At 36.8% G+C, this 27,044-nt stretch overlaps 1 protein-coding gene across 7 annotated transcripts in view; it reads left to right on the top strand.

The window, feature by feature from the left end:
- Positions 1–27,044, top strand: part of DIP2C (disco interacting protein 2 homolog C) — a 634,433-nt gene that overhangs the window by 516,844 nt on the left and 90,545 nt on the right. For all 7 annotated transcript variants that reach the window (XM_007504698.3, XM_007504697.3, XM_007504696.3 and 4 more), the window contains 5 exons: positions 428–636; positions 3,992–4,106; positions 4,640–4,841; positions 12,766–12,875; positions 14,557–14,637. In XM_007504698.3, coding sequence (XP_007504760.1) covers positions 428–636; positions 3,992–4,106; positions 4,640–4,841; positions 12,766–12,875; positions 14,557–14,637 — 717 coding nt within the window. The remainder of the gene's footprint in view (positions 1–427; positions 637–3,991; positions 4,107–4,639; positions 4,842–12,765; positions 12,876–14,556; positions 14,638–27,044) is intronic.

Raw genomic sequence — 27,044 nt, 5'->3', positions numbered from 1 at the left:
TTGCTTCTGGAATTAATCAGCTTTAGGATAGAACAGACTTCCTGAATTCAAGCAATCTGCCAGTCTGATTTTTCTTGGTAGTGGGGATTATTAGGGCCCATATTCTATGAGCATATTAATAAGCAGAAGAATATATGTTTTACAGCTTCCAGAATCTCTGGAAATAAAGCATAGATCAATTAACTATGTGGACCCTACATAGTTGTAAAATATTTCATAAAAGTTTAGAGTTATATAGAAACCTAAGTCAATTATGTAATTTTCCACTCTTTCCAGACATATTTATGTCTTACCCTTTTAAATCAATTTAGATAATAGCACCTTTTGACAAAAGTCCTCACATAATATTTACTCTCATTCACCTGGCATAACTGCTATAGTTGTGAAGACAAAAGTTGTATTGAGAAGTTTTTGTGTTTGTCTTTAGGTGTTTCCTATGACAAGCTCAGGGGCTCCAATCAGTGAATACCCATTTATAAGGACAGGATTACTGGGATTTATTGGTCCTGGTGGACTTGTCTTTGTGGTGGGCAAAATGGATGGCCTGATGGTTGTCAGTGGGCGAAGACACAATGCCGATGACATTGTAGCAACAGCACTGGCAGTAGAACCAATGAAATTTGTCTACAGGGGAAGGTGAGTTCCACTTCCTTCTTAACCTAGTTCCATTTTTAATATGCAGATCAGTCAAGTCTTTTGTAATGTGAAGAAAAAAAATGTTAAACCAGGGCAATTCACTTCACTTTCCTGTACAGTATGCCTTAGTACTGTAATCTATAAAATAAAGCTATTGTATTAGTTTATTTCTAAGAGCTCTCTCAACTCTGAAATTTTTCTAATTCTTTGGAAACTTTACAAGGCTCAGGGATATATTTGGTATGCAAATATTCCAAAAGGTCTTTTAAAGTGAAAGTTTAAATGCCATAGTATTTCTATAATGCTTCTTGGATTATTCACTGTAATCTTTATGAAAACCTTTCCTTTCTAGGCACTTGTAGACAGATTTAAGGCATACAGTCATAGATGACAACAATGTCTTATATATATCTAATACTTATACTTTTAAGGATCTTCACATTTCACATCTTATTTTATCCTCACAACAATTCTGTGAGATTGCCAGAGTATATTAATAATATTATCCCTATTTAAAAGAACAGAAAGTACTTGGAAAAATTTTAGAATTATCGTATTTCTGAACTGGCCATAAATGGCAGCCACTTAGTTCAATGGTACCTTTTCAATAATGTTTCCAACTTCTACTTAAGGGCCTTCAGTAAAAGGAAAACTACCATTTCCTGAGGCATTCCACTTTGAGCTAACTCTTTTTGCCTGGGGAGAAGACCAAGGATACGCCTAGCTTCTCAGTTCCACTTTTAGACCTTTCTTCTGCTGTTATCACTTAGCAACTTTTTGCTTAACTCCTGTTGCCAATTCTTACTGCTCATCTGCCTTGGAACAATACACAATATTAATTCTAAGAGAATAACTAAGAATTTTTAAAATAGATTAATGTATATATATATAATATATACACATTTATTTATATACATATGTGTGTATAAGCATATATACTCACCCACATGTTGATGTTCCCCAAACGTTCTGACTTCCAAGTTCATCCTCATTCTCCATTTCTCACTGTTTACTCCACTATAATTGCACACAGAGATGGTCATACACTTCATCTCTTCATTGTTCACAACAGTATGTTGCCACAATACACAACCCTGAAATTCCTCCATCTAACTATACCTTTTATGCTTTCATTTCTTTAGATGCTTTACTACACCTGGACCTATTCTTTGTCCATACTCCATTCCTTTTACCTCTTCCTTCTTTAAAAGCTCATCCTGTTTTATCTGGCCTCATTTTCCTCTTTTTGTAGCCTTAACACTATAGTTAGCTGCCTTATTTTGATGCTACCTCCTTCCCTAAAATCCCTTTCCATACCACAACTCTGGATAACGTCTACCATCTACCCTCTTACTGAACGATAATAGAGAAATTTAGCAACCATTCTGAGAGTGTAATTACTACAGACATATGTTTTTTTAATATCAACTAGACACTCCCTGCTGCATGGCTGTCCTTTCACTCTTCCCTTACTGTTTCCCAATCACTTTCAGTCCCCACAATGATCTATTCTGAATATTCTCTGATGTTCCTTTCTGCTTCCTTTCAACAAAGACTTATCTGGCAGTTAGCTATTACTACTAGAATTTGTGCTGTTCATTACAAGTCCCAGTTTAGTCCTGAACCCAAAATCCTCCTACTCTTATACCCCAGTTTTTATTCCTATTATTCTAATCTCAAGAGATGGTCCTTCTTGCCTAGGTCAACTATTCTTCTTACAATTTTGATGACATCCTTTCCTTTCCCTTCCATGGCCTTATCCCTCTGATCATCCCTACTCTTTGCAAATTGTAATCTCTTTATATTTTATCTCATTTTTAGATCTTTACCTTCCATCTTGGAATCAACACTAAGTATTGGTTCTAGGGCAAAGGAACATAAAGGGTAGGCAACTGGGGTTAATTGCCCAGAATCACACAACAAGGAAGCATCTGAGACAAGATTTAGAACTAGGAACTCCTATCTCTTGGTCTGGCTCTCAATCCACTGAGCCACCTAGCTCCCCCTATAATTTCTTTATCCACTGGTTCTTTATGTTTGGCATACAAATATCCCTAAATCTCTTCCATCCTTAAAAAAAAAATCATTTGCACATGTCATCCCCTTAAGCTATCCTCCACTCTATCCTTTTCTATGCAAAACTCCTAGAAGAAGCTAGTTCCACTCCTTGCTTCTACTTCCTCTCCTCACATAATTCTAGACTTGCTAAGATTTCACCATCTTGCCCAACACATTCATGAAAGAAATCCCAAGTATAACATACCAAATGAGCATTATCCAGCCTTTGGCTGAAGACTTCCAGTAAGGGGGAATCTACCACCTCCCAAAGCGGTTCATTCCACTTCTGGACAGCTCTAATTGTTAAGAAGTCTTTCTGGACCTCAAACCTAATTCGTCTCTTTATAGCTTCTGTTCATTGCTCCACATTAGCCCTCTGGGGAAAAATAAAACTCATCTAATCCCTCTTCCATGTGACAGTTCTTCAGAAGCTTAAGTGTAGCTATTGCCTCTCAATCTACTCTTCTACACATCTCCAGTCTGTCATCCCATCATCTTGTGATGTGTCCAGTGCCCTTTACTGAACACTCCCCTAGTTGCTCCTTTCTACACTCTAACCATATCATTGCCTCTCTCCCTAATGCTATAATTTTTAGAACAAATGACAGAGTGTATTAAGAAGGAAGGAATAAAGGATGTATGGTTTTCCTTCTCCAATGTGGTATTAAGTAACTTGCCCAAGATTCCCAAGCTCATGTCTTGAAGCCAGATCTTTCTGAGCCCAGACATGGTGCTCTATGCACTATATCATCTAGCTGTGGAAAAGTAGACTTGCTTAAAGGAAAAGCCAGAATTCACAATTTGGAAAGTGAAATTTATCTGAGTTCTTGAGACAGAACTTGCCTTTGGGTCCAACCTTAGCTGATGAAACAGTGACATCTGTAGAGCACTACAGGTTCCCACACTGTTATTTTTTGTAGCTCCTACATAATTACACATTGAAATCTTGTGTCTTTATTAAATAATATAAAAACTTGTCATGGGAACTTGAAGATTATTGAAGGCAAAGGTTTCCAGTCCCATTTTAAAGCCTCATGCTTGTTTTTGCTCTCAACCCTTCCTTAGAGCTTTTCTCTCTTCCCATCATCCCCAAAAGCTATTCTTCTATTAATAAGCATGTGGGAGCCGGAAGTTACATTTTGCCTTTTGAAGAAGTATTAGTTGGAGCTGTGATCTCCTGAACTGTATAATTAATAGTGGTTATAAAAAGTTCCTTTTTGAAGCAGTGAAAATCCACATGGTCTCATCTCTCTACAATGGATTCTTAGCCAGTGCCCTCCTTTTCTGTCTTCCACAGAATAGCTGTGTTTTCAGTGACTGTCCTTCATGATGAAAGGATCGTTATTGTCGCAGAGCAAAGGCCAGATTCCACAGAGGAAGACAGCTTCCAGTGGATGAGCAGAGTTCTGCAGGTAATTCTTTTGTTGTCCTTGAAACTTTCTTTCCTTTTTCTTATTTCTCAGCATCTTATTCAGTCTTTAAGGTTACTGTCTGACCCTTATCAGCTATAGTATTTTTTTTTCACTCCTCTCCTGTTGTACTCTGGTTTTCTCATTATTTCTGAACAGAAATTGTATCAGATGGGAAAGTGATAGTCTGTTTCCAGTTAACTGGTCAAACAGATTAATAACAGTGGATCAGAAAGGTTTGCCGAAGCCTAGTCCCTGATGCTTTTCCCCTCAGTGAGACCCAAAGAGAAAAGTTCACTTTTGCCATTTTAAATGTTTTATTCTCTTTCTTTAGTTCATCCTTTGGTATTTCAAAAGCTCCAAGTAAAAACTGGAGCTCTTTGAGGTGTTGGAATGGTAGTGCATGTCTCTGAATTATTAGTGTTTTCATATGGGACTCATGGCTGGTATCTCTGGGTATTGGCCCCCTGTTGTAAATGTTTAATGAATATTTCTGGTTTTGAACATTCCTGAACCATTTTTTGGATATTTTCTAGGCTATTGATAGTATCCATCAAGTTGGGGTTTACTGCTTAGCGCTGGTTCCAGCAAACACCCTTCCCAAAACACCCCTGGGAGGAATCCACTTATCAGAGACCAAGCAACTTTTTCTGGAAGGTGCCCTCCATCCCTGCAATGTATTGATGTGTCCACATACTTGTGTGACCAACCTGCCAAAGCCTAGACAGAAACAACCAGGTAGGTTTAATAACTTTTAATAACCTTGTTAATGTGTCTGCATATTTGTATTACAAACCTGCCAAAGTCTAGGTGTAAGTCACAAGGCATGTTTAATAACTGTTCTGAACTTATTTCTCAGGTGGACAATTTGTACATTTAAGACTGTATACATTTTAACTTCTTAATTATACATTCTGATTCCCTGGGGCTTAAAGAGAAGTAAGTGAAAGTCAGCAAAGACCAGCTAGATGATGAAAATAGGATCTTACTTAGAAAGATTCATCTGCTAAGCCAATAATTGTTTCCTAGTCCCTTTGGCCTCATATCTCTGACTTCATGATAAAGAAAGGAGTGTGCTGGTGAAAGTTTAACAACCAACTCTCCCCCAAATAAAGTTGAATCTGCCTCATTGACCATCTTTCCATCACTTTCTTAAGTCAAGACAATCAACACAACAATAAATCAAGAACTTATTTGTAGTTTTTGTTCATTTATGAGGTATAACTGTTCAAACTGAAAATATAACAATTGGTTCTCTCAAGCTGGTATCAGCTGGTTTCAGTATATCCCTGGAGGAAGTATTTACCTGACCAAGAATTGTTACTGTTCAAGTCATGTCTGACTCTTCATGACTCCATTTGGGGTATTCTTGGCCAAGGTGCTGGAGTGGTTTGCCATTTTCTTCTCCAGCTCATTTGACAGGAAAAACTGAGGCCAAAAGGATTAAATGACTTGCCCAGGATCACACAACTGGTAAGTGAATCTGAAGTTGGATTTGAACATTTTTTTATGTTCCGAAATGGCATGAGACCAAAAAGGTGAGTTTTTTTTTTTTTAATCCAGACATCAATGATTTAATTTGTTTAGGGAATTCCCATTGAAAACTACTCACAAATTGGCTACCTTTTTTTGCAGCTTATAGAATCATAGATCTAGAGCTAGAGGGAACCTTAGGGGTCATCTAATCCAATTACTGCACTTTATATATAAGTAAAACATCTGAGAACCATATGGCCAGAATGTGTCAGAGGCAGACCTTGATCCCAGGGTTTCCTAACTCAGAAGCTAGCTCTCCGTTCACTGCTACACGTGGTACCTTTCATTTGAAAGATTATGGCTAAAAAGAAGGGGGGGGGGAAGTTCACCACCTTATGATTAGCCTCATGTGAATCATTTCCAAACATGGCCAAGTAGGTCCTTCAACAAAAGACAGACAATCCATTGCCATATTGTAAACCTTTTCTCCATTACCATATCAGCTAAAGCTTACACTCTACTAGCAAAACACTCAATTTGGGTCCAAAAACTCAGGGTCAAATTCATACTGCAGGACTTTAATGAAGAATAATCTTAAATTGATCCATAATACAGAAAGATTATCATAGTTTTCTAATATAGGCTAGTTCTTCTAAAATGGGATCCAGCGAGTCAGACTTGTTTTCTAGCCAAATTGTACTTTCCTTTACTACTGTTATCTTTCCTTTCTGAACAATTTCCATCTCAATGACTTTTCTCATATCCTAGATGGTAACATGACAGGAACTGTTCAAAAATTTATTGTACCTTCTTTTTTTCCTCCATTCTTGGCTTGTTTGGTTACCCTCACAATCTGCAGGCTTGCAGTTCCCAGAGATATATCTAGTTTTCTAAATAATATCTGTACAAGGGAGACATTCAGGGAGACATTAGGAAACATAATGCATCATCCTTCTCTGAACATAATAAGAAGATGAAAAATCACCTTTTTGTCTCATATAATCTCAGAACATAAATAATGTTGGGAGTCAAGGAACAACAATTACTTTATCTAAGGCATATCTGTTTCTGTCTTAATAAAATTTATAATAGTATCAGAATTTGCCAGGGAGTTGTTAGTGTAAAGTATGGTGTGATTGCATTCTACAGTTCAATTCCCACTCCCCTATTTAAAAGCCAATTCATTATTGCAGACTTTGAGTGAGTGACCCAGCAACCAGTGGTTCCAGAAATGAAGGCAGAGATAGGAATTCTTCATCGAGGAGCAGTAGAAGAGATGAGTTAGATTTGATCAAAAGATCTGTGTTGGAGACATTCCCCAAAATGTCATTTAATTACAGTAACCAGAAGGATCAGTCGATTTGTCATGGTTCAAGGTGCCAGTTCTCCTTCACAGGTCATTATAGATATCATCTAAAAAGAAAACTCTATATCCATCTGGATGATTTGAAAGGGCAGAGACTGCAAAAGTAAAGATATTGTGGACCATGGAGCACAGTCCACTTTGCTAGTATCTGAGACTTGAAAGGATCGTTCATTGAAGATATTCAGTGCCCTTTTGGTGTGTTTTGTATTTTGGGATCATCTAGACCAATCTTTTAGATTTTACTCTTCAAAATGTTGTGTTTTTTTTAAATTTTTCATGAATATTTTTCTCCTTGCTATTGGAGCCAAAAGACCTGGGGTCCAGTACCAACTCTGTTACTTAATAGACGTAAAACTAAATTCACAGCAGGTAGAAGGCACGGAATCAAGAAGACCAAAGTCCCAATCCAACCTTGGATACTTGCTAGTTCTGTAACTTTGGGAAAATCATTGAATCTGTTCACCCTCAGTTTCCTCATCCGAAAAATGGAGATAATAACAGTTGCTGCCTCCTATGATTGTGGTGAGGATCAAATGAATTCATATTTGCAAAGCTCCTAGCACAGTGCCTGGCACATAAGCAGCATTATCTAAATGCTAATGAAGATGATGTGTGATCTGGAGCGAAGCCCTTTTATTTCTCTGAACCTCATTTTCCTCCTGTGTAAGATGAATGGTTTGAGGTAAATAATTTTAAAAGTCCCTTCTAACTCCAGAAATTCTCATCACAATAATAAAAACATATTTATTCAGCATCTTCTGTATGAATAATATTATAATAGCACTTTAAAAACAATCCCCCTATTCCTACATATATCATTTGGAACAACTTTCTAGTAGGTGGAAGGGTAGCACATATCAGAGTTGCTCCCAATGATATGTGTAGGCTTAGAGGGATTGTTTTAAGATCTTGTTATAGTATTAGTCATACAAAAGATTCAAAATAAATATCTGTTACTTAAATAACTATATTTAATATATAATAATATACTTAAATAATAATAAGTTAAATACTAAATTTTGTATGTAATATACATTTTAGATATACATTACATATATATAGATAAAATATACATTTACATTGTTGAATTTATTATACATAATTAATAATTATATATGATAAATCAAAATAAATGAATAACAAATGCTTAGAACTATAAACAATAAAAAATTTTCAAGTAATAAATATTTATTCATCTTTCCCACTCTCCCCTGAACACATTCTTGTTGGACAACTTTTTAAAAAATATTAAAATTAATTCCCTCTGCATAGCTACTACATAGTCTGGCTAAACATATTTCCACAGTGGTCATATATGAACAAATGTGTCTCTTTCTACATTTAAAGTCCATCTCCTCTTTGTCAGGAAGTGGGTGGCCTCTTTCATCTTCATTTCCTTAGAATATAATTATTTTGAAAAAGGCATGAAGGAGATCTATTTCTATTCAACAGTGAGGATATTAATTGGCCATAAAACTGCTTGTGGGATTGGCTGCAATACTGGAAAAAGAAGCAGGAAGGGCAGAGTTTTTGAGAGTCCATGGGGTGCATTTGATCAGAGAGGATGGAGGAAGATGCCATTTAGGACAATATGCAATGTAATCCACAGAGAGCAGCAGTGCCTCCAAGAGAAGAAATATTTCTTGCAGTTGTGAATTATCTGCCTTGCAGCATCTGTTCTAGATAAAGCCTCTGCCTCTGCCCCAATGTGAATTTGTCAACCATTGTAAGGCAGAGAGATCAGTAAGAGCTAGGGATATTGATGCTGATAAATCTATAAATGGGACCTACAAATACTTGCATTCTGGGGGTATATTTTGTATATTCAGTTTGGAGGAAGGGTGATATACTACAAGAGTTTTTCTTTCACTCCCACCTCTTTTTAAGTAGAGAGGAAAATCATCTGTTCTTAGGAAGGACAGATTTTATAAATGAGGTGCAACTAGAAAGTCTTCTGTCTCCTAGCAACAACTGGAGAAATAAGTTTTAGACTTCTATGAAGGGCAGGTAGTCGAAGGCCTCCAAAATTACATAGAATTGAGGACAGAAGAAATAAGTGGAAAAGAGGATCTGCCTCAGCTAATTCTAGAGGTCCTTCCAAAAATACAACGTGGAAACCTGATGTCCCTAAAAATTCTCTCATCTATATACATTAGATCAACTTCTAACAATCGGTTAAAAAGAACATCTTGCCTTGTCCTAAATTGCAGGGACTTAAGACACCAACAAATAAACACTAACAACAGAAAGCTAATAGATAGAAAGGAATGATGCAGACTACAAGTGTATTTAATTATCCATGCAAAAGCAATTAAATAAAATATGCTCTAAGTAGTTCAGCATTTCCATTCATTCTAGCCACATCGTTATGGTCCCAAGTTTCTGTTGTGTTTTGTTGATAAGGAGAATATTCTTCTGCATCACATTTTACCAAAAGAAAAAGTTAATCCTTTCCCCACATAAAAAAGTACAATGAAATCAACAAAGGCTTTGCTAAACACATTAGGCGCAGTTTGATTATCCTACATGCTCACTAGTCTAAAAATTGTCTGAAACCAGACTCCCAGAATGGCGACTTGGAAATCCTTTTGTGAAGGTTACTGTCATCTAGAGGATTGTGTTCTGGGTGCTTCATTTTAGAAAGGAGGTGGATAAAGTGGAGGGCATCCAGAAGAAGACAGCTGGGATGGTGGAAGTTCTCCAGTCAGTGCCATTGGAGGATTATTTGAAGGAACTGGGGATGTTTATCCTGCAGAAGAGAAGACTCAGGGGAAACCTTATAGCTGTCTGGGAGTATTTGAAAGGCTACCTGGAAGAGGGATTAGCTTTGTTCTGTTTTTCCTTAAAAAGGCAAAACCAGTAGTAGATGAGGGGGAAGTTGAAGAGTTATAACAATTAGGATTATCCAAAAATAGAAGGAGCTTCCTTGGGAGGTGCTTAGAGGTCTTCATCAGATGCTAAAGACCATTTGTTGGATGGGTAAGACAATTCTTAGTTCAAGTGTGAGTTGGACTAGTGGCATCTGAGCTTCATTCTAACTCTGAAATTCTGTAACTTCTAGGAAAAAACCAAGCAAGTTATCCTTTTACAATTAGTCAGCAACTATTTAGTGACTATCTACTCTAACCAAAGGAACAGCTAGGTGGTGCCATGTCTGGAATCAGGAAGATTCAAATTTATGAGTTCAAATCCTATCTTAGACACTTACATGTGTGAACATGGACAAGTCACAACCCTATTTGCCTCAGTTTCCCCATCTGTCAAATGAGCTGGAGAACAAAATGACAAACCACTCCTGTATCTTTGCCATGAAAAACCCAAATGGGGTCACGAAGATTCAGAAATGACTGAAATGACTGAACAGCAACAGAAGCCATATAACCAATCCAAAGTACTTTCTTTTTCTACAACTGCATGAAAAGAAAAATCACTAGAATGATTATTATAAGAAATAACAGATTCATCAACTGGGCATCCTGTGGCACATTACTTAAACTCTCCATGCTTTATACAAGTTCTCTAAGACTTTAAGATGCAGAAAAGGTCTTTGTGGGTATATATACACCCAAAATGTATATGCATAGATACATCAGAATACTCATCAATTTAAGCATTTCTTGTATTAATGACAATCTGGTATATCTATACATCTCATTAGAGTGACATACATGAACTCTGGGCAGCTTGATGCACAGTGAATAGATAACTGGGTCTGAAATCAGGAGCACCTGAGTTCAAATTTGTCTTCAGACACTCTAGCTGTATGATCCTGGGCAAGTCATTTAATCTCTGCTTGCCTCAGTTTCCTCATCTGTAAAATGGGAGAAATAATAGCACCTACCCCCGCCCCTAGGGTTATTGGGCACACCAAGCAAAATAATAATTGTAAAGCACTTGGCACAAAGAAAATGCTATAAAAATGTTAGCTGCTATTATTTTTATTGTAATTAGCAAGAAACCTCTTCCAGTTTTATTATTATTAATATGATAAACCTCCCAAACTCTGATCACCTAATGGCCAACCTTCTCATGATAATCCTCTAATGATTTGGCTATGTTGGTCTTCATTGTAAAGTATTTTTTCTAACCATTCACGAGATGTATGGTCAAAGTCTTTCCAGCTTAGTATACTCTATAATACAAACTATTTCTACTCCATTCAGCTCTCCTTTAAGATCCCAAATACAGAGAGTCCTTAGGACTGTGTATGCATCAATAAATGCATGTATATGTTTGGATATGAATGCATTTATGTCTTACTTGATTACATGATCTTTTTCACAAATAAAAGAAAGTGTGAACAGTGAATTTCAGTTTGCATTCCAAAAATCAGGCAAATGAAATTGGACTGTGATGGGTATGTTATTCCAGCCTAGATAAACATCACTACCACCAAATGCTATGATTAGCTTTGGTGTAGATATTTTTAAAAACTCGATGGAATGTTCTCCCCTAATGTTCAAAATGTGCTGAACAAACTAGCAGTTATGCCTCATTAAACATGACTATCTTGGTGTCCCAGGGCCATGTTATCAAAAAGAAAATGCAGGCATTGTGTCTGCCAGGGGTGATGCTTTGAGGTCTGTAGGTTAGATCCCTAGAGGTCCAAAGCATCATTAGAAATTCTGAAAAAGGGTTCTGTTGTTCATAAAATACAGGTAAGCATTTTCAGTCCTAAAAAAATGTTTACCATACTTGGCAGGATCATAGGGACATAGATTTTGAGAGGCTTTTAGAGGCCATAAAGTCTAACCTCTTCATTTTATTGATGAGGAACCAGAAGCCCAGTGGGGTTCACCATCTTGTATGGGGTCATAAAACTAATAATTATCTGTGGCAGGGTTTGAACATAGGCTCCCAGATTCCAAAACCAGTGGCCTATCCATTATACTTTGGTTTCTTCCAAAATATATGCTTTTCACTTCAAAGATGTATTCTTAACACAGAAAAGAGAAGCAACAAGTCTAAGTGTAATAAGAGCACAGAACTGAGAATTCTCATTTTATCTCTACTGTGAGTTATGTGTGTAGCCCTGAATAAAACACTTTTATTGCTTTAGACCTCAGTTTCCTTATCTACAAAATAAGGGAGTTGGAGCAGCAGATCTCTAGGTTCCCTTTCAACTCTGAATTTCAAGATTTCTATGAGTAACTGTAGAATAAAAAAGGGCATTGATTTTTTAGCAGCTTTTATTTCAAAACATTTTCTATTTTCAAATGCTTGTTGTAGATTTGATGAAAGTACTTGAAATTTCTTCAGTCAATAAAATGGATAGTGAAATGATTCTTTCTCCTCTTGCCCCAACAATCTTGTTCCTGAATCCTAACAAAGGATTTTGCAAAATATGAGGTTTCACATAGGGAACTCTCCATCACGTGTAATAATAAAGGGGAGAATGGTGACAGAGATAATTTTTAAAATGCTCATTTGACTATGGAATGTAATATTTGTTCTTGGTGTCTGTGTTGGGATAGAAGAAAGAAAGAGAGAGACAGAGACACAAAGAGAGAGAGATTTGTCAGTATTATATTATGATATATAACAATATTACATACATGTTTTATAAATATTATATTTAAATTAGGTTGTACTCTGCATCCAAAATAAAAATAAAAAATAAAATTGTGTGATTGATTCAGGCTAAGAAAATAATGAACAAATTCACTTTTAATGTAATTTGGTTTTGTTTTTGTTTTTTTAAATAATGCAAAGGTCAAATTTATATCCAACTTGGGCTTGTCAGGCAACTGGCCAAGGAATGTGATACTAATTTGGGGAGGAATTTAATAATTTTCTTCATTTTCTTTTGTCTTCCATTAGAAATTGGCCCTGCCTCCGTGATGGTGGGGAACCTTGTCTCTGGGAAAAGGATTGCTCAAGCTAGTGGCAGAGACCTGGGGCAAATAGAAGACAATGATCAGGCCCGAAAGGTAAGCACTTCAACTTCTGTGGATATGAAGCTAATATAGGACTAAAATAGTCCTTTGCAGACTTGGAGTCACTCTATATTTTGGATTCTTTGACAGCGTATTCACTCACTCTTGTCTCTGAAACAGAGATGCCATTTAATTTATTTTGTGAAATTAGTGGACAGATGTTTGTTTCTTTAAAAAAATAGGAATGGTAGACATGTGGTCACAATCATTGAATGACAAAGAAAATAGTGCTAATATTTAGTCCTTTAATTTGGTCCTTTAGAGGGAACTAAAAGAATTCTTTGAGATCTCATCCTTGACCTCTCAACATTCCTTAAGCTACCTGTCATTCCAGCTATCCCTATTCCTCCCGACCCTTTTGGTCCCCAGTTATTCTCTACTATTGTGGCCCTCTAGAAAACCTACTTCTGACCCCTCTTTATTGAAGCTCTTGTTGCTTTAGGTTTGGAAGAGAAACTAGCTCAGAAACCGAAGTTGGAGGACGAAGTTCCTTCAAATTAATTCATGATCTCTCAAGAGCAGAAGAAGGAGAATTACTAGAAATACAACTCCTTCTCTTTTAAATTTAAATTTATTGTACTTATTTATTTAAATTTATTGTATTATCCTCCCCAACACACAACCACCTTTGGACATGTGGGAATGAGCCAGAAATTCCCTTGATATTTACAGACTTAAAGACCAAATGTGGCATTAAATGCTTAATTGTTTCACATATCCAAAGCCTTCTAGTTAGGAAGGAATCCCAGTTTGGATGTATCATTCATTGGCAAAATCATTCTGGTTGCATTTGCCATTTTGACAAAAGTTAGTAGAGCTCCATCTATTGTATAAAGTGCCTCACTAGCTGTGAGATCATTTTACTATGAGTCACATTCTACCACCCATGTCTACAGAGAGCATCTTTGGATGGCCAGCTCTGTGTGTATCTATCTGATTTTCTCTTCCTTTTCTCTTACCTCCCTCCCTCCCTCTACCTTCCTCTCCCTCTTTCTCCCTTCCCTTCTTGGTCTCGGTCTCTCTCTCTCTCTCTCTCTCTCTCTCTCTCTCTCTCTCTCTCTCTCTCTCTCTCTCTCTCTCTCTCTCTCTCTCTCTCTCTCTCTCTCCCCTCTCTCTCTCTCTCTCTCACACACACACACACACACACACACAATTCTGGACAGACCATTGGTCAAATACCAGCCTTATCATAATAATAGAGAGTGACCCAGTGGGATGTACCAATTGTGAAATTACAATACTTTCCTTTACCATGAAGAAATCACCCCCCAGGGATAGTCTGTTTAGTCTAGCAAATACTTAAGGAATTTCTTCTTCCTGAAGCCTTGAAGAGAAGAAAAATATTCATTTATTCCTTCCTTCTGCCCTTATACAAATTTAGGATTTGCAAGCCTACTGGGGACTTTGTGGGTCAACAACACAAGTGAGAAACATTTAATTATGTTAGGTCCCAAAGTGTAGCCAAGCTGCCTGTTCTTGATTATGTGAGCAGAGGACCTTAACTGCGGAATATGATGGTGCTGCTTTTCCTATGGCATTTGGATTGGAGAAAAGAGCTGATTTTTCAGTGATCCTGAAAGCTTTCCAGACAGAATTGCCTTATTCTGTTGTTAGAAAGGAGAATGAAAAGCCCCATTTCCAATAGCATGAGCCTAATAATTGTGCTTTGTCGTAGTTCCTGTTTCTCTCAGAGGTTCTGCAGTGGAGAGCTCAGACCACTCCTGACCATGTCCTTTACACGCTGCTTAACTGTAGGGTAAGCCATTTTCGCCTTTTACTTTAGAAGATTCTCCTAATTCTTTGGGGACTCTGGTGTCATTGGTTTCTCTTCATAATATTCCTGACTTAGTATTTTCTATAATTTCAGTCTTCTTTGTGATAAAGAGTTTAAAATGTTTTATCACTTTTTTTGGTTATTTATTTTTCTATCCAAGTAGGAAGAGCTATCATTATTTAAATTTTAAGTTCAAGTATGTATGGTTTATATTTAGCAACATGATATTTTTTACAGACTGCCTCTCTCCTCCCCATTCCTCCCCCCATTCCAAACCTGGAAGATGGATCTGTGCATTATGTTGAATTTGGGTAGAGACCTGGATTTCATCAATATGGGAAACTTCTAGGTGTGGAAATTCCCTTTATCAACCCAAGGCTGTAGCTTATCTATTCCTATTAGACTTAGCAAGTTGCCTGGGATCCTGAGAGATTAAGTGATTTTTTCACAGTCACACCAATCTTATTCATCAGAGGTAAGACTGAATCTATGTATTCCTGACTCTAGAGAATTAAAGTTTTCAAAAGCTAGAAAGGAGGATCTTAGTAACTATCTAGTTCAACCCATTAAAAAGAGGAATTCTCACTGGAACCTAGCTGACAAAGGTCATCCATCAATTGGCTTGATGCTTTGGTGACAGTGATGGGAAATCCATCACTTTTTGAGGAAGTACATTCCTCTTTGTGGCTGGTCTAGTTGTTAGGGATTTGTTGTTGGATTCCCTCCCCACCCACCCCCACCCCCGATATTAAGCCTAAATTTGTCTTTTTGCAGCTTCTCTCCATTCCTATTGGTTTTGTCCACTGAGGCCAAACAGAATAAGACTATTCTCATCATGATAACTCTTTAGATATTTGAACAACTGCAGTCATATTCTCCCAGAACCTTTTCTTCTCCAGGTCAAATATCCATAAGGCTGCCCTTCTATCCACCAGTCCATGTTACCTCATCAACTAATTATCCACCCCAAGTAAAACCAATTAAGAAATTTGTGGCTTGTGTTTCCAGTTACATTTATGTTGCCAAACCAATTTTACCTAGGTAATTACTTGGGCCTTGGTTATAGCCTCACAATAAATGAAAGCTATCTCTATTTTAAGGTCTTTGACATCAAACTCATCAAATATTTTCATGTGGCAACCCCTCTGTGCAGGACCTTAAATAAAAAAGGCAGATAATTCATTTAGAGAATTAAATATTGGGAAAATCACTTACTCCATTTTCAATTACTCTTCTTTTTAGGTCTTCTTTTTTCTCAATTACATGCAGAAAATTTTTAACATTTGTTTTTTAAAATTTTGAGTTAAAATTCACTCCTTCCCTTCCCTCCTCTCCTTGAGAAGGTAGCAATTTGATATAGATTATATATATATATGTGAAGTCATGTAAAAAATATTTCTTTATTAGCCATGTTGCAAAAGAAAATACAGACCAAAAACACCTCCCAAGAAAAATAGTTTAAAAAAGTATGCTTTGATCTGCATTCAGACTCCATTAGTTCTTCTTCTGGAGATGGATAGGATTTTTCATCTTAAGTCCTTTGGAATTGTCTTGGGTCAATGTAATACCACTTCATTTAGAATTGATCATAGTTAATCACAATTACTGTTAGAGTGTGCAATGTTTTCTTGGATCTGCTCAATTTATATAAATATCCCCAGTTTTTTCTGAAGCCATTTTGCTTATCATTTATTACAGCACAATAATATTCCATCACAATCATATACCACAACTTGTTCAGCCATTCCCCAACTGATGGGCATCTGCTCAGTTTCCAGTTCTTCCAATTATGAACATTTTTGTACATGTACATATTTTGTATATTTTTCTTTTTCATTGGTCTTGTGGGGATACAGACCCAATAATGATGTTGCTTGATCACAGGGTATTTATGGATTTATAGCCTTTGGACATAGTTCCCAATTGCTCTCTAGAATGGTGGGCAACTCCACCAACAATGCATTAGTATCCCAGGTGTCCCATATCTCCTTCTACATTTGTCCTTATCCTTTTCTGTCATATTCACAGATCTTATAGGTATGCCATAGTTGTTACTTCTTAAAATAAAATTAGCCTAAGGATTAGATTCAAAATATGTAGATTCTTTATTCAACTAAATACCATCAACTTTGAACTGAGGGTCTGCTTTAAAATATGAAAGAAAGTCATGGGCAGCTAAGAGGCTCAGTGAATTGAGAGCCAAGATTTAAGGAAAGTCATTTTCAGGCATATACAAGAATATGCAACATAACCTAATTTAGACTAATTTAGACTTCACTTTTCTTCCATGAAAAATTCTGGTTTGTCATCTAGCTTTCCCAAAAGAACCTTGTTGCTTTCTCTGTCATTGTAGAATTTTTCAATCTCAATTTAATTTTATTCAAGCTTTTAGTAAGTATCTACTTTGTGCCAGGCATTGCACTGGGGATACAAAGATAAAAATGAAAAGCAATCCCTGCTCTCAAGGGTCTTACTTTCGACCAAGGGGGGGGATATAAATATATATATATATATATATATATATATATATATATATATAATAAGTATAAGTAATTTATAAGTAGAAACACTAACATTTGGGAAGATCAGAAAAAGTTTTAGAGAGGCTAACATTTGATCTTGATTCTTGATTAGACTAGAGATTCTTAAAGTTGTAGTTGAAGAGGGAAAGCATTATAGCTATAAGTAAGATTATATAGAGAACATGGGGAAGAGAGGGGAATAGGAAAAAGCATTGATTAAGTGCCTACTGTATGCCAAAGCACTGTGCCACGCACTGGGGAGGTAGTATCTCATTTGATCTTCATAACTACATTATTATTAACCTCATTGTACGGTTGGGGAAATTGAAACAGAGATCAAGTGACTTGCTCAGGATCATACAAATAGTGATGTGTCATAGGTTGACTTTGAACTCAGGTCTTCCTAACTATCCCAATGCTCTATCCACTGTGTCACTTCGAATACCTCCCAGGAGTAAGAAATCAGAATATTCTGTGCAGGAAACAGCAAGTAGCCCAGAGAGGCTTGCTCACTGCATAGGGCATCTTCGCATCTTTTTCCCAAGAAAGAGAAGTGAGAGAGATACCTCCAAATTACTTTCATTTTTGGTTTTGTAGATATGAAGATCCTTAGGTTTTCCTCATATTTCACTAGTCAGTTCATTTCATAAACATCCCTACTTCATTTTTTCACATCTTTACCCAGACTTGTAATGGTTTCTGCCAATCCTGGGATCAACTGTAACATATTAGAGTTAGAAGGCATCTTTGCAATTATCTAGCCCAACCTCCCCATTTTACAGATGAGGACAGGTGTTTAGATTAATAAAGATATTGGCCTATGGTCACTGTCTGAAAAGATAAGGATGGCATCATAGAAAGGAAGAAAAGATAAAACTCAGCACAGTCAGAATTTTGTCCTCCAGAAATGCACTTTAAGATATGATTTTAAGCATATATATTTATTGGCTTATCCTGCTCCTAATTAGCTTAAAGACCAAGTAGGGCTTATTAGCCTAAAGAGATAGTGCAGGCTAAAAATGGACATAGCTTTAAGAATATTTAGCTAAATTAATAGATTATCAGTAGAGCTGATTAGCTTACTAAGAGAAATTCAGTATTTCTGAATATAAATCTAACTTCAGGGGCTGATATAGTAGAAGAGCAATGTGACAGTCTCCCACAAATCAACTATTGATACAACATAAGAGGCCCAGGGTTGAGGTAATGGGAACATTGGTCTGAACCAGTATGCGCTCCTGAATCCATAGATTTATTCCAGTTACAGAATAGTTGCTCTGGAAATTCTGCTCTATTGAAAATGACCATTTTTGGGGAGCACAGCTAAATTTCAATGAATAGGAACAATGCTACAAATGAATAGTTTTTAGGTAAAACTGAGGAAAAGAAAGTTTATAGACATAGGAGGATGCTCCTCTCCAATTTCCCCAACATTGCAAAGCTTTGACAGCTGGAAACATAGAAATCAATATATTGAACAAATATTTTCCTATATTGAGAGCAATTCTGGTTTTAAACAAGATGCACTATATTCCTTCTGTTCATAAGTATTTGTTTCTCTTAGTCTAGATCTGGTTTTTTATCAGTGTATGAATTTCTTATCAATTCAGATTGGTAAATTATCCATATCTTACAGAGTGAGAAGGAAACTCAGAAATCATTTAGTTCAAATCTCCCTTTTATAAATGTGGAAACTGAACCCCTGAGAGGTGAGGTGATTTGCATAAAAATAAGAGAGAGAGAGAGAGAGAGAGAGAGAGAGAGAGAGAGAGAGAGAGAGAGAGAGAGAGAGAGAGAGAGAGAGAGAGAGAGAGAGAGAGAGAGAGGGAGGAGGAGGAGGACTTGATCTTCCTACCTTTAAAGCCAGACTCCTTTCTACTGAATCGTGATGATTTTTGCTCCATAGCATTTATATTCTTATTATCAAATGTGTCAGATTTAAGGAAATACCTTCAGTTCTCTTCTTTTCTCTCTTAGAGATGGAACTGAATTTATATTTGAAGGCATAATGTAAAATTTCTACAGTTGTTATTTTGTCATTTCCACTTAAAATTATTTGCAAGTTGGTAAAGAATCCTGATGTTATCTGACTAGCTCTTCATTTTCAGGTAGATTACTTACTCCTTTGGAAATGATGGAGCCTTGGTTCATAAATGTGAGTGATGCATGACAATATCCCATTGCACTGTTCTGCTCTGAGGCTCCCTCATCTCTGAGCCCCCTCCCCTTCATTGACATTGCAGTGAATAAATATAAGAGCTATATGCTAGGGCTTAGTGGGGAATGGGGATTAGATTCATAACAAATCAAGCAAAATTCTCACGTTCTTTGAATCCAGTGAAATAAAAAGAGGAGAGCATCTTTCATAGGAATCTTTAAAAGAAACAGCAGCCAAATGTTTCATCTTTCTTTACTTGTAATAATGATGAGGGATACAGACTTCTGATTGCTTCCTCATTTTTTAATATTTCTTCAGTCCCGCCATTGCCTCATTACATTTAGCCTTGATGAAGGACATCAGATTGAAAATCATAGACACTAAAATTCTTTATCCATAGAACAGAGACTTGCAAGGTGTGTTGCCTGGACAGATGTAGACAGACAGTGAATAAGTAAGCAAGCATTTAAGAGCTAACTATGTGCCAGGTACTGAGCTCTTGGTATGTAAATACAAGCAAGCCATATAGCTGCTGCCTTCCAGAAGCTTACATTCTAATGCAGAAATTCAATACCTAAAGCAGAAGTAGATAGGGGCAATGATGATATGATATTGTGGCATGGTTTTGGTGTTAATGGTCAGAAAGTAAGATGGGGGCCCTATTCCAAACAAGACAAAGCAAAAGCTGGTCCATCAGAGCTCAGAGTGGATCCAGGGCTGAAATTCAGCAAGAAGAATGAATGATGGTGGGGGTAGAGGTGAGAAGGTTCAGCACTGGAAATAAGGTGAAGACCTATGCTACCAATCTTTTAAAATGTCTCCTAAATATATTTTAAGGTCAATTATATGGTTTTCTATGCCCTTTGTTGAGACTATTCTATTAGACTTATTGTAAATTCATTCTTCATCCTTTTAGCTTAACAAAAAGAGCCCCTAGATTTTTCAATAGATGGTGATGATTAACTCAACAGGGAAAAGAGAGCTGGAAGACATGGGGTTCTAATAGTTTACAACATAAGGTGCCATATGGAAAGGATGATAAAAATCAGTGTTTTTCCCTTTGAGGATAAAATTTTTATTAAAATAATCAGAGATCAAGTGGTAAGATCTAAATGGTGTGGTATTCCGATTTGGAAAATGTCCCTCTTTTAAAACTGCCATAGAATCAATAACAGTGCCTGGTTGGAAGGTAGCTCATTTTTTAAAATACTCATCACTTGTAAAGCTACAGTAATGTTCCCAAAATGGTTGGTGCTTTGGTATATTGCCAGTGTTAGACAATTTGTGAGATTGTATTTTGCGTTTTACAAATGCCAACCAATAGACCTTTGGAATCCAATTATAAAATATATTGTTACATAATACTGCTGTTTACATCATTCATATTACTGTTGTGATCTTGGGAAATAAACAATAATAATTAAGACTAGCATTTATGCTTTGTAGTTTATAACACACTTCATATAGTTATGCAGGACATAATAGTTATCTGCACTGATTTGAAGGGCTGTCATCCCCCAGAAAGGGATTCGATGTGTTCTTTTTTGGTCCTAGTGGACAGCAAGAGATAACATTTGCAAAGAAGAAAATGTATGCTTGATGTAAAACCAAGATATCTTAGCAAATAAAGTCACCCAGAAGTGGGATGTGCTACTTTTGGAGGTGTTGGATTTCCCCTCCCTTTATGTAAGAGCTGGATCACCACTTTTTTTTTTTTTAATAATAAACCCTTACCTTCTGTCTTGGATCCAATACTGTGTATTGGATCCAAGGCAGAAGAGTGGTAAGGGCTAGGCAATGGGGGTTAAGTGACTTGCCCAGGGTCACACAGCTGGGAAGTATCTGAGGTCAGATTTGAACCCAGGACCTCCTGTCTCTAGGCCTGGCTCTCAATCCACTGAGCTACCCAGTTATCCCCTGGATCACTGCTTTTTTAAATACCTTATATAAGGAATAAGGAATCTTTCTCCAGGGGCAGGTTGGACTAGATGGATCCTTAGGTCTCCTCCCACCTCTGAAATTCTCTATTTTCTTATGAAATCCTCCCAGCACCACAATGAGGCAGGTAATTACAAACATGACTCCCATTTTACAGATGAGAAAACCAAGTTTCAAATTAACTGACTTGATCAAGGTCACTCAGCTTAAGTCATACTGCTACAACTCAGACACATCATAAGAGGTCTAATTCTTTCTGTCATGTAACAAGCTGCCATTGTCACCTCAGCAAAGATTTTGAAGGAGAGCATTGGCTATTGGTAGGTTTAGAAGAAGTGTATAAATTATTCCCCGGCTTTACAGAAATCAGATTTAGCTTATTGTTCAAGATTCAACTGAAATGTTCAGTGAGATTTTAATTTTTGTAGCCAATTTTCTCAGAGGATATTCATCACCTTTTGACTAAACAATTACAATAGACATTTCTGCTTCTTTTTTTAAACCTTTACCTTTCATCCTAGAATCAATATTGTGTATTGGTTCCAAGGCAGAAGAATGGAAAGGGTAAGGCAGTGGAGGTTAAGTGGGGTGTCTAGAATCACACACAGCTAGGAAGTGTCTGAGATTAGATTTGAACTCAGAACCACGTTAGCCTTGTTCTTAATTTTTTCTCCTGACTTATCTTTTCTTATTTGAGAAGAAACATCCATTTCATCTTCCACATTGTAGCTGGTGTTTTTCTTTAAGGGTAAGTGTAACCATGCCTCTTTTCTACTCAAAAAACTACTCTAGATACTTTTTTTCCCCCTAGAATAAAATATAAATTCCTGTTTGACATTTAAAAACCCTACTTTTCCAACTTTAGATATCTTTTATGCACTTAGTAGTGCTTCCAAGTTGATCTTTTTGACCTTCACACAAGACCCTCCCCCTTCCATCTTATCTCTATGTCTTTGCCCTGGCTGTGTCCCATAGCCATAATGCCTTCGCTCTTCCTCTTAGAATTTGGCTTCATTTGGCTTCCTTCAAGATTTCAGCTCAGACATGATTTTCTACATGAAGCCTTTCCTGATTTCCTTTAGCTGTTAGTGCCTCCCCCCAAAAAACTATCATATTCATTTTGTTAATATTATTAATGCACTTGCATATTTCAATATTGTCTCTACCAATAGAATGAAAGCTTCTTGAGGGAAGGAACTGCTTTGCTTTTGCCTTTGTATCCTCAATAATTAGCAAGAATAAACAATGACTTAATCTTTGCTGATTGATTACTGATTGGGTCAGTTCTGCAACTGAAATGATGAATGACACCAAATAAGCCATATTATTTTACCTGCTTGCCCTGATAGAAAAGAATACATGTTCCTTGATGAGATTTGTTCTCTATGTAAACCACTTGGTGATCAAAACTAGCTACCCTGTTTCCAACTTCTTGCATTTTTTCCAATGAAAAACTTCAGTCTGGTATAAAGAATTGACCTGACCTAGCCTCTAGTCCTAGACCTGCCGTTACCTGTGTAATGTTCGACAGTTGTCAGTTATTTGTTTGTTTTTTTAATTAGGTATTTATCCCACTTGTAATATAGAAAAATTAGATCCAGCAAAGCAAAGGAACAACTTTTGCACACTGCAACCTCTATTAAGCTTTTGTACTGCCCTAATGCCTTTATCATCTTCTTGCTCTTAACTTTTTTTGGAGGGGGGCACTTTCAGTTCTATTGATATTTTTATATTGCAAACATTGACAGATTATTCTCACTTTGTGAAAGGTCTCCCTTCAGACACCCTTCAGGTATCATGTTCTGTATTCTCTTTCTATATAACTTATCTAATGGAAAAACAATAAACACAATAAACGGGCTCCATGTTTTAGGGGAGGGAATTATACTTCTGGAAAGTTGCCTTTCAGTGTATATCATTTCCTCTGTGCAGGAATCATTTAGGGAAAAAAAAGATGTATACTATCTGATGGAATACTGACAATGTTAATAATTGAAATTAGTCAAGAAAAAGAAAAGAGGATTAACACTGGAAATGAAGAGGTCTGATATCATTATCTGCAAATGACACAATAATATATTTAGAAAACCTATTTGTCTCAATGATAAAATTGAGACAATAAATTAGTTGAAAATAAGGTCGAAGGATACAAAATGAATTCACATCCCTTATGCATTTTTATTATATGCTGGCCATGAGAGAAAGAAAATGGCAGGCAAAAGAGACTCTATTTACAATAATAATAACTAACTAGCAAATCCTGTATGAATTAAACACTAATGACTGAGATAAAGGAAGACTTAAATAGTAAGAGTGATGCTCTGTGTTCATGAGTAGATCTGATAGAGTAAAAATGACAATTCAATACACATCAGAATATAAATGGGTTTCTTCATAGAACTCAAAAACATTCCCAGGGTATAGCTCAAAGCACTGAACACCTGAACCAATTAATTATGCTTTTGTCTATAAAATGATTTTTTAGAGGCATCATTAACTATAAAGTACAATACAATGTAGAAAGAGCCTTGGATGATAATTCAGGAACCCTGACTTCTAACTCTAGTTTGTATTTCATGTGATTTGGACATGTTATTCAACTAGTCTGTGCATCAGTAAGTATATATGAAGTGCCTACTATGTGTGAGGCACTCTGTCACATACATCAGTGATGATAAAGTCATCTACTACATCCCAAGCCATCACCAATTGTCCTGATTTTGGTCTTGTCACTCTACTTTGTTGACTCTGGAAAAGAGAGTGAGGAGGTCAATGGCTTTGTGTAATTCTGCCTCACTTAACTTCAATTAACCAGCAAGTCAAAATGAAGGACAGACAACAACTATGTATTAGGCACTATGTTAAGCACTTTACAAATATGTCCTTTGGTCCTTCCAACTTTCCTGGAAGGTAGGTGATATTATGAACCCTATTTTACAGTTGAGGAAACTAAGGCAAACAGCAATTAAGTGTCTTGCCCAGATTCACATAGTGTCTGAGGTTAGATTTGAACTCATGTTTTCCTGACTCTAGGTTCACAGCTCTATTCAATCTGCCATCAGCTGCTTCTAGTATAAGAAAATCTAAAATAATTTTTCTGATGGAGCACTAGCTTCTGCAGTGGGAAATCATCGGAAAGGAGGTGGCAATGGAACTGGTCCCTTTGAAGGGATATTGAGATTCTAAGACTCCGAGGTGAAGAAATTGTGATTTTCAGGAATGTGAAAGGCACAAAGACTAGAGGCAAAGAGATCAGTTTGACTAGAAAGTAGAATGTGTTAAAACATACACATATATGCATATATATATATATATATATGTATATATAATGGCAATAAACCTGGAAATGTAGTCAGATGGTGAAGGACTTTCAGGACCAAACAGAGGGGTTTACACTTTATCCTAAAGGCAATAGGGAGCCACAGGAATTTTCTAGCAGTACATTAGGTATATTGCTTTGGCAGCAGTCTTGAAGATAGACTGGAGAAGAGAGATACCAGTGAGTAGGCTATTGGGGTAATCCTAGGTAGAGTCCATGAGGGTGTGAGGTACAGTGGTGGCCATGCTATTGAAGAGAACTAGATGGATTAGAATGATGTCCTAAATGAAAAATTGACCAGATTTGGCAATGGATTGAATAGTATGAGGGAGCATGAAGAGTCCAGAACATACTGCTGCTCTTGTGAGAGATAAGGCAATTTACAAGAGGGGCAAGTTTCAGGAAAGGATAGAGATCTATTTGGTTATATAGAGAATGTAAATGTATAGAAATGGTCAAATAGGTCTTTGGTAATGTAGAACAGGAAAGCAGGAAAAATTGCAGTTGTCATCTGCATAAAGATGTACATTGAAGCCTTATAAACTGATGAAATCACAGAGCAGTGATAGACTGAAAGAAGAGGTCCAAGCTTGAGAGAGAGAGACAGAGACAGAGACAGAGAGAGAAACAGACAGACAGACAGAGAGAGAGAGAGAGAGATGTGGGTGATGATTTATCGAAGGACTGAGGAGTTTCAAGATCAGTGGGAGGAGAACAGTGTGAAAGGACAGTATTCAGGAGGATAGAATGGTTAGTAGTGTCAGATATTGCAGAGAACTCAAGAAAGAAAGATAAAAATAAATGTCGCTTGATTTACAACTAAAAAGCTATTGGTAACTTTGGAGAGAGCAATGCCAGTTGCAAGTGGAATTAAGAAATGAGGAGAGAAAATGAAGGAGACAGCTTTTCCCAGGAGTTTGACTATAAAAAGAGAAGAGAAAATTAAAGGAATGGAACTTTTTTGTCTTTTTCTTATTGTTAAGCAGCAAACAGGAGAAAAAAGTAGATATGGAAAGATTGAAGATTAAAGAAGTCAGGGATGGGGGGCAGCAGCTAGGTAACTTGGTGGATTGAAAGCCGGGTCTAGAAACAGGATGTTCTGGGTTCAAATGTGACCTCAGACACTTCCTAGCTGTGTGATCCTAGGCAAGTCATTTAACCCCTGTTGCCTAGCCCTTACTACTCTCCTGCCTTGGAAATGATAGTCTTGATTCTAAGGCCAAAGTAAGGGTTTTTAAACAAACAAAAATAGTAATTCAAAGGGACTCATTCATAAAATGAGCTTTTTGGAAAAATGCAAAATATTTAAAAATATGAACACCAAAGCACAAGTGCCTTCTCTCAGTACACTTAACTGTTTAAGTCACAGGTGAACAACACCTAGGCTTTTAACTTTCACATCTAGTGCTTCTGACCCATTCACTGTTGGACTCACTGCTTTATCCTCTTCTGCCTGCTTCAGGAACAGCGAGTGCCCAGGATTATCTACTTGTTTATCAAAAAGATGTCATTGCTGTTGTTGTTTTGCTCTAGCTAATTATTCATCTAGTGCCTTCGAAGAGAAAGCAGCCGCCTAGTGCACAGCTTCCTCATGGCATTGCCTGAGCTTCTAGTTGCCACCCCATCCTTTTAGACTTACCCTCTTAGACAATGTCCCAGCAGAAAAGGAATGAAAAATCAAATTTCAGAACAACTGGCTGAACTAGCAAATCCCATGACAAGCCTCTTTCAAGAATGATCACTCTAGTGGCAATTCTTCTGTGACAATCCAGTTCCCTGTTCATATAGAGGCTATTCTGGATAGAGATTATACTCTAATTAGTCTTTTTCCACTTCTGAGGTTTTTACAACTGATTTCCTGCTGACAAAAATAGCTTCTTATTACATAAAAAGCTCCAGGCTCCTTCTTCCTACCGAACTTTTAAAAATACAATTTGAACAGAACAGAAAACTATTTAACAAAGTTGTACTGTAGTTTCTTCACCCTGGGAAATGCTGTACACCAATGGTGTCAGACTCAAACAGAAAAGGAGTCAATAAGCCATCCATAAGGATCTCCGTGGGCTGCATATTGACTTGGAAAATTATTAACATTATCTATGTTATCTGTGTGTTTATTTATTTTGTTAAATGATTCCCCATGACATTAGAATCTGGTTTGGTCCTCACTTGGGAGTGCGGTGGGCCACAGGGTTGACAACTCTGCAGTGGAATTACTTTAGGAAGCCTATGAGTGAAAAGAACAATTAAAAATCTTTACTGCATGCAAAGTTTTATCCTCATTCAATTGCAGGGTTGTTTTATTATTTTTTTTTTCCTATGCTTTTCTGTGTATGTTCTTTGAAGGGTAGTGTGTTGTGGCACCAGACTTGGAGTTAAGAGATTGAATTCAAATTCCATCTCAGATATGTCCTAACTGTGTTATCATAAACAAAACCCTTAATTTCTTATC

The sequence above is a fragment of the Monodelphis domestica genome, chromosome 5, assembly GCF_027887165.1.
Source record: "Monodelphis domestica isolate mMonDom1 chromosome 5, mMonDom1.pri, whole genome shotgun sequence".
NCBI lineage: Eukaryota > Metazoa > Chordata > Mammalia > Didelphimorphia > Didelphidae > Monodelphis > Monodelphis domestica.
The sequence above is the reverse complement of the archived record's forward strand: the minus strand, read 5'-3'. Positions and strand labels throughout refer to the sequence as shown.